The sequence below is a fragment of the Montipora capricornis genome, chromosome 1 (genome assembly GCF_036669925.1).
Source record: "Montipora capricornis isolate CH-2021 chromosome 1, ASM3666992v2, whole genome shotgun sequence".
Lineage (NCBI taxonomy): Eukaryota > Metazoa > Cnidaria > Anthozoa > Scleractinia > Acroporidae > Montipora > Montipora capricornis.
In genome coordinates, this window is record NC_090883.1 from 29,426,081 (window position 1) to 29,434,890 (window position 8,810).

Consider the following 8,810-nt stretch of genomic DNA (forward strand, 5'->3'; position numbering starts at 1 on the left):
CAGACTCGGCGTCACATGGTGGTGGAGTTTGTTGGTTCTCCACTCTGCTCCGAGAGGTTTTCCTTCGGGTACTCCGGTATTTGTTTTCCCCTCTCCTCAAAAACCAAAATTTGATTTTATTTGATTTCTATGATTTCTACAGACCTCTTTCATAATGGCGGCCAAAGAAAAATTTTTTTTCTGTTGAATACTAATAAACCATTCTGGCCTCGCCACTACTAACACATCTCAAAAGAAAACTTCCATCACAATAAGACAGGGAATCGCAAGGTCTTCACATGGTAAGAACCAAAGACAGGCTAATTTAGCTCGATAATAAGCCCGTACACATTCACAACTTCCCTACTGAGCAAGTTTCTTCTAGGAAAAAAGTTTTCGCTCATTTGAAAGCTCTTTAAGACCCTTTTGGAAGGTAAACGGTCAAGTCGATCGAAAGTACCTCGATATCGAGCGAGATAACTAAAACTTCGGATGGCATGACTGTTGGTAAGGCATTGCACAGGCATCCCAGAGGTCATGGGTTGCAATTCCGTTTAGCCACCTGAATGAATGAGCCATTTCTGAGTTCATGGTTGTTTACCATTTACAAGCAGAGACCGGTTGGTACAAGGTTTGTTCAAATGGTAAGCAAAAACTCCCGAATGGGAAATTTAGTTGGGATCGGCGTGTACCATTTACAAAAGCCGTTCAAGGTTACCGAGAGAGTCTGGAGGGAGGCAAAATCATGGAGGAATGCAAATGGTAAACACATTTTCCATTTGGAAATTCCGTTTGGGAATTTTGGACTACCTTTCAAGAAATCCCGTTTTCTCCGGGAATTTTCCGTCTGGGAAGACCAAAATAGGCTTACCATTTACATTCCAACCGAAATTTCCGGATTTTTTCGGTAAATGGTAAACAACCATATGTCTGCCTCCTCTTCAAAGCAAATCCAAGTGCGAAGTCTTCGCACTTAGACTCGCTTTGAAGAGGAGGCAGACATGAACTTGCACTGGCCTATTTTGGAGGTGTCGATAAGAGACAATTGCTTAAATTGTCCAGATAAAATGCGAGGTTCGGTGAGTGAAGATGTTTTCAAAGGGAAAGCTCGATTCCTCCTCATTCTAAAAATTCAGAGAGATTAATAATTATTAAACGGAATTCGAACGCATGACCTCAGCGATGCTGGTGAAATGCCCTACCAACTGGGCTATCTTGATGAAGGTACTCACTTTGAACCTGAAAAAAACTTAACATAAAAAAAAAAACTTTGGAGGAGGTCAATTTGTCGGCTCGTGATAGGACTCGACGAACTGAGATATTTATGTTTTTCTTTAAAAAAAAAAAGGCGTCACAAATTTTCTTTGCATGAAAAAAAAAGGGATAACTACTTCCATTCGTAGAGTCAACATGAGATTTTTATTCTCGAAAATCACCACATGTTCCAGTACATGTTCCGGCACCGCCAATACAGCTGCAGGAGTTTCCTTTCCGCAGATCAGAAAGTTAAACGAAGCTTTCGGCCTAAAAAACAAAAGTTTGCACTATTTTCGTCGTCGCCTCTCGGATGTCTGTTGTGTCTCGTATAACTCGCAGTGGCTGAGACCGGAAATATACAGTGGGCGGTGTCTCGATCCAGGTTCCGGCGAATCAAAAAGACGGCCCAGTGCTGCGAGTGCTGCAATCCTCTGGTGAAGCGACGTGAAGCGGACTGTTACTCCCTCTTTCTCCAAAAGTTGCTCTCCACAATGTCTCAGGTACCAAGTACTTCTTGCAAACACCTTTTGGAATCTCTTTTTTGGTTATTATAACAAGCGACTGAATTCATATTTCTTGGTGTGCCAGGAGTTCAAGAGTGCGGCCGACGAAGTCAAGACATTCAAAACGGAACCAAGCGATGACGACAAGTTAATCCTCTACGCTTATTTCAAGCAGGTTACCGTGGGCGATTGTAATACAGGTACTAAAGCAGCCGTAGTGTTTCAGTTGAATTTCTCAGCCCATCAGTTTGTCAATTTGAGCACTTTGGACTCCTTCAATTTGGCTGCTGTCGGTAGTTTAATATCCATAATTTTATGTATCTAGTGTCACTAACCCGTTGCATTGTAATTATCGAAGATTTTCCAAGTCAACCGCTTATGCTGAGTGACGTCGCACAGAGTTATTTGTGAGACCTGGGCCTACGGTTTATACTCCTTATCCTTCGAAGAAGATATATTTTGCACAGACCCCTAAAATAGAAGGGAGCCTAATTCCACAATTTCGACCTTTGCTCAGGAAGTGATGGCTTATTCGCAGTTCATGTTACTAAATACCAAGGTGCTACATTGTAGGTAGTTTTGTAAATAAAATTAAAAGTAGAAGGAATATACTGCAGAAAACCCAGGCACTTCTGCATTTCCACTCACTATATGCGCAAATAGTCTGAACACGTGCACCAAATACTTAGTCTTCGCCTGTTGAATTGCCGTAAACGTCTATATAGTAAATTGCACACTGTTAGACTAGGCTTTCCAAATCGCTCACGCGTTTTGTTTGGGTCATTTTATAGTGTCTTGGCCTTGTTCGCTCTTGATGTAGTTGAGGGGAGGGGGGTAAATATTTCAGCGAGGGTGACATTTAAGGAAGAAAATCGTTCCACAGATAACTTTCTTTGTGTTTTTGTATGCGAGATACAGACTATATTGATACTGTACGTATGTCTGATAAAAATGATATTGCATGTGACTGTGGAATGAACCAAAACAAACATACTGAAGAAGTCAAGGACTCGGACCATATACACACAAAAAAAAAAGAATCAAGTTGTGACAAATTTCGTAATGGAGTGGTTCATAAATCCTGGCTTGGTATTTTAAGATATCACCATGTGGTCTTATGTGGACTTAACTAAATTGTTTGTTTAATATATTATGGGCATGTTTTCAGTAGGTTCACCTGCTGTGCATGTGATAAAATGCCCTTTTCAAATGGAAAATAGCTTGTGCAAAGTCAGATGTCAGTGTTGTCAAGAATTGTCTAAAGTACATTTCTACTTTACATTTTTAAACTTGTGCGTAGTGGTTCTTGTCCTCCCATCTAAAGGTCCTTAGTTGTGCATAGAGATGTTCACCGTATAAAATTATTATTGAGGTTGACTTGGGTACCTTATACAAGTTTGAACCATTGTATTTCTATCTTATCAAAAGATTTTATTTCTAATAGGTAAGGAACATCAATTTACTGCCATTTTTTACTTGATCCCATCTCAAATGCAAGCATTCTTTTCTTTCAGATAGACCTGGAATGTTGGACTTGAAAGGAAAGGCAAAGTGGGATGCCTGGAATAACAAAAAAGGTAGTGATATCTTGTTATTTACTAAGCCATTGACTAATGATAATGAACTTTAACGATAATGAACTTAATGTAAGTGCCAAGTGCATTTAGCATTGCCGCACTAATTAAGGACACTGGACAGAAATCCAATCCAATCAACTCATATCAAATCGTAGGTTGGTTCTTGAGGAGAGAGGAAAACCCGAGTACCTGGGGGAAAACCTCTCAGAGCAGAGCATAGAACCAATTAACTCAACCCATGTGTATATGATGCCAAGTCTGGAAATGGAACCTGGGCCACATTGACGTTCCTTCCCTACTCCCTTAGATAAAATTCGTTATTTTTCATCATTGGAATTGACTCCTGAACCACCTCCATTGACGAGTAAAGTCGTCTGACATTAGGGTAAAATCTATTAAATCTTGCTCTTGGGAATCAGTGGGTTAAAGGCTATATCTTATTTAGTCTGCAGGGAGGATTGTCATTTGTTCTTATGTTGGTGGCAGTTGTTTCTCAGGAATTAAATGGTGGGCATTACTGTTTTCACTTTGAGTGATTTCCACTGATCTCAGTTTTAAACGTCTGAACGCACAAATGACAAGCTCCCAACATCAGTGGCTTAATAACTTAGTGGGTTGGAGTGTCGCACCAGCATCCAAGGTCTCAGGTTCAAACCCCCCTTGAAGTTCTCGGGCCTCTCTACACAATTATTGCTAAAATTGCGTTCATAACTGTGAGGATCATAGCTTTACTTTAAGTGTGTTTCAAAGCTTGTTTAGGCACTCACAGAGTTTTCGGATTATTGGTAACAGTTCTGTATTGTGCTGTTTATTTCTGCTTACTGTTTTCCTGAGTGATTCAACCCTTTCACGTCTGAATCATCCTCCATTGACAAGTAAAATAATTGTTTTGTGTGAGAAAAAGGTCACTTTTGGGTGGAAAAGGATGAATATGGTTATTGATAGCAGAACTACCCGTATATTTCTGATTTTTTATTGATATTATTAGTTTTTTTAAGAAAACCGCCATCCATCAATACACCCCTTGAAACCATGATGGTAAATGTTTTAAAGGGGTGTAAATAAGCTCTGCAAAAATACTGTCAGCTATGCCTTTAAAACCAGAAACAAAAGAAATCTTTTGTTTTCTTGAAACTATGGAATCAGTGAAGCAACACCTTCCGGTGTTTGCTCGATATAAATGTGATACAATGTAGAATCTTCATGCAAGAGCACATTTGTCGGTAGGTCAATCAAAAAATGCACACTAAAAGTTGGGTGGCAGGCCAGTGGTTCAAATGACTACTCGGAATCTTTTTTCGTTCGCCACAGAGCCCTTTCCTTTTTTTCGCTCCCTTTGTTTGTGATATTGTTATTGCATAAAAGCTCTTTGTGTTATAACAATAGGGCAACCGCAATACATCACAAGTATTCAAGATGGCAGCATCTGGGAAATTTGAAATTGAAATTAAGCAATCCTAAAGTTCATTTTTTCTTGATGCAAACTCTTTTTGACCAATTTTTGAACAAGTTTCATTGCAAGCATTACATCACTGATTAAAAAAAGTTAAAAGTTAGTTGAGTTGCAACTTGGTACAGTAGCGCACACTATCATTATCCTGTAAACCCAAATTAATGGTACACATATGATACACGTATCAGTCATATTTTAGTTTGATAAGCTATCCTTAACAAATTTACAACAGTCATTCTGCATTACTCTCATCCTTAGTTAGGGGTGACAAAACCGTATTTATTTGATTAAGCACCCAACCTCAAATAAGTGCCCACCTCTAATAAGCCCCCCCCCCCCCCCCCCTCGAATAAGCGCCCACCTCGAATAATTGCCCACCTCGAAGGTAGAAAAAGGTAATAAGCGCCCACCCCCACCACCTCACCCCCAAGGACGAGATTGCCTGACATCCATCCAGTAAGCCCTAACAGCTTCTCACGCGACTGACCCATTTGCTGACGTTACGCTGTCGGATATCGAGGAGGCAGCACCAGAAAGTTCACTTATTGAGCTGAGCGCCGATGACATTGAAGTTGATTGAGAATTACAAAAGCTAAAGAGACTTCTGCGAAGACCGAACAATGAGTTATTTAGTCCTGGGCATACGTAAACCGACAATGACGCTTAATCGAATAAATACGGTAATTAGGTATAGGCTATTAGCATTATTTAATTGCTACAAAGATGTTTTTTAGCTTTAAGAGTGATGTTAATGAAGCCCGACAATGTCAGTCTTTTTGTTTTCTGACTGTAAAAGTGAAGTTCTTTTTGCCTAAATGCCCTCTTGGCTTCAATTTCCTTGATTATACATGTAGCTGTAACATGTGCGTGGTTTTGCCTCTTCTGGAACGATCCTTGCTCATGTTCATCTTGTTTTGACCCCCCTTGTACATGTAGATGTAAAGAAGTTCTTTAAGGTAGAGGTTGGGAGGGAGGGGCACTCACTCATATGTCAAGCCTGCCAGAGTACTTTTTTTAATTAATTGGCATCTTTGCGTCGATTGGTCCATGTTACGTACCTTTGGGCCGAAAGAGTGTGAAATTCCCCACCTTCCGTTCCCTGAAGGCAAGTGACCCAAAGCATTAAGTGGGTGTTTGGCCCAGTACACCCCCACCCCCACCCCCCTCCTCTACCCACACAAGCACCCCACATAATGGCGTTCATTTGTTTCCTATTTTTTTTCTCACTCATTTTGTAGGCACAAGCAAGGCAGATGCCGAGGCGGCCTATATTGCAAAGGTAGCAGACTTAAGGAAGACCTGCAGTTAATTGCACAATGTTTATGGCACAGTAACAGCCTGACGTTTTCAATAAAATTCATCATTCTTATGTTTTTATCGGTGTTTCTAGTGGTACTTTGCTCTGTCTGTACAGCGCAGCGCGCGGCAAACGAGGGTCCGCGCGCCTTTGATAGTACTAACGAGAACGTTGTCTAGAAGTCTTTAATAATTTTGCAATCACTCCGAGTTGTTCGGCATGGAAATTGTGAGTCCACCTCTCAAGAATAAAATTGGTGGGAACGTTGAGGAGGTGTAAGGGAAAAAATTGAAAAATCATCGTCAGGTGCTCGCGTCCTCCACATGACTTCAAATATTTGATCATTCCACGTCGTTGTCAAGATGAGTGCGGCAAAGAAATGTATCAAAATGTAAAACGCACGTGCAGGGCGTGCAGAGCTATTGTTTTTGCTAATTGAATCCATTGTTTTGTGGCGTTCTCGTTGCCGTCGTCGTCCTCCTACTTTAGGTCCGTAGTATGAAATGAAATACTATGTACGTACTGACTGAGTTAGGTCGGGCCGGACGGGAAAATATTTGGCCCGAGCGCTCGGTCCGTGCGCCATGACCTCGGGCCAAATATTTTCCCGTCCGGCCCGACCTAACTCAGTCAATAAGCATTTTATCATATGACCACCGCGCTTTTCCCTTTTTTTTTCCGGGTAACAAAATTCGGAATGTTCACTGACGTCGCTCATTTCGACCGAAAAGTCGGGATTATATATATAGCAATTGCAACAAAGTTGTTTTAGTTCGCATCTCGCGCGCGCGCTTTCATTGCAAAACTATTGAGAAAATCCCCGTACGCGATCCTAGCAGGGCCGGACGGCTTTTTCCGGCCCAGCTCGCGCCATCTCGTACGGCCCTCATACGGGGATTTTCTCAATAGTTTTGCAATGAAAGTGCGCGCGGGGCTGACCGCTAATGCAACCCTCACCCGTTCTATGCCAAATCAACGTGGCAACCGCCACTACAACCTTCTGTGGCACTTGATAGCTGCCTGGAACTCTCTAAGCAAGAAATTGCTTCAATATCCCTTTAGCAATGCTTAAGAAAACTTATCAACATAAGAACGACAAGCACTACAGTGAACACCCTCATATAAGAAGTGGATTAAGAACAGGCTGAAATTTGGCCAATGAAGCACCATATAAATAAGAACAAATTCGGCCTGATAAATAAAACATGTTCTTAATACAAAGGAAAAGAGTATTAGGATAAGGAAACAATACAGTACAGTAATATGGTGTTCAGGACCATACAAACTATAAAATCTATTACAAATCAGCATTGTCTGCTAACAGAAACTCTTATGAGCTTCTGATGCTAATTAAACCTCTAGTAATATATAATTTGAAGTATTTCTGAAACCAATTTTAAGAACATTTTATAAAAAATTTTCAGGCCGATTTCTCACTAAGCACCCCTCAAATAAGAACACGATCAGCCTTAAACCTGAAAAAAGTGTTCTTATATGCAGGTGTTTACTGTATCCGCACTACGCGCAAATAAAAAGGTGAACATTAAAGAAGATGGTAAGGGAGACTACAACAGTCGTCATGGATACGCAAGATAAAATCCGAGAAGGCAACGTACAAGTCTGTGACACAAACTTTTACAACCCTCTACAATATCCTATAGTGTCCTCGACGGCCAAGAAGGTCAGCAACATTGCCAGTACACTGTATACAAACAATCATATTGACGCAATGACTTTCAAATGGCTCAATCAATGCCAGAACCCACCCAGAATACCGGAATTATATACACTGACAAAAATAAATAAACCAAACCGAGTCGGCGGACCGATAGTTTCCGGTAGCGGTGACCCTACAGAACGTATTCCAAGCTTCATCGACTCGCTTTTACAACCTATTATCTAAGAAACAAGACTCGTATATCAAAGACACCACGGACTTTGTCCGGTTCATTGAAAACACGCAACTTCCAGACACTCGATGTCTATTCACTATGTACCAACATCCCACAAGGAGAGGGGACGGTGACCTACCGTTTTTATTTGTTTGTTGGAAATCTGCCTAAATTCTTTAAGTTCTTAGAGAGTATGACAAAAAGCCATCTTGTAGGTTAAGATACATCGAAAAAGGGCGTTGTATAGTTTACAGAAAACTCTTTTATTTGAAGTGCAATCGTGAATGATACGTGCATGCAAAAAATCAAGATAGGTCACCAAGGGTAGGTACTTGGTGTCTCTTTTTCAGTTGTTTCAATTTTTTTTAAACAAGGTATAAAACGCTCAGTAATTATACAATTACCCTAACCTAATACTGAGAATACGAATATGATCTATTGGACTTTTAGAAAGGTTCGCGTTTTGGAATGCGATTACTCTATAAATTGTTCATTGTCACCAAGAGAAAATGAGGGGACAGAGAAGGAGGCTCCCGGTCCTGCCCTTGGGATATGTCATGTCCACGAAAGTTATTTTTAGACGAGCGGAAGTCTTCCGAGACGGAAGAGTTCTGAGGAACTAACCAATAGAAACGCGTTGGTTGCGTAATTCATGCAGAGTGTAAGAGCGCAAAACAAAAGATTGTGCACGGTCGTGGACTTTCCAACCTAAATCTTGGCATCTTTGTTTGCTCTTTTGATGTTTGCCGAGCTTCCAAACCAGTCCTCTCTATTAACTATGCTTTAGCCTAGTTGAACAGCAACGCAATGTGTGAAAAGTGTTATGAAAAAGGTTTTGGAATAATGACCCAC

The 8,810-nt window shown here is 40.8% G+C and overlaps 1 protein-coding gene across 1 annotated transcript; it reads left to right on the forward strand.

Annotated features, from left to right (window-relative positions):
• The first annotated feature begins 626 nt into the window (after positions 1 to 626).
• On the forward strand, positions 627 to 6,146 carry LOC138037950 (uncharacterized). The gene is made up of 5 exons (XM_068883787.1): positions 627 to 741; positions 1,576 to 1,736; positions 1,825 to 1,939; positions 3,254 to 3,316; positions 6,008 to 6,146. Exons 1-5 carry the CDS (start codon positions 642 to 644, stop codon positions 6,076 to 6,078), a joined length of 510 nt encoding a protein of 169 aa, XP_068739888.1. The 5' UTR covers positions 627 to 641; the 3' UTR covers positions 6,079 to 6,146.
• The last annotated feature ends 2,664 nt before the right edge of the window (positions 6,147 to 8,810 follow it).

Bases quoted from the DNA above. Each gene is read 5' to 3' on its own strand.
- LOC138037950 (XM_068883787.1), top strand. From the start codon at position 642: ATGGGAAATTTAGTTGGGATCGGCGTGTACCATTTACAAAAGCCGTTC. The intron at 742-1,575 runs GTAAACACATTT...TATAACTCGCAG, and splicing joins ATCATGGAGGAATGCAAATG to TGGCTGAGACCGGAAATATA. The intron at 1,940-3,253 runs GTACTAAAGCAG...CTTTTCTTTCAG, and splicing joins CGTGGGCGATTGTAATACAG to ATAGACCTGGAATGTTGGAC.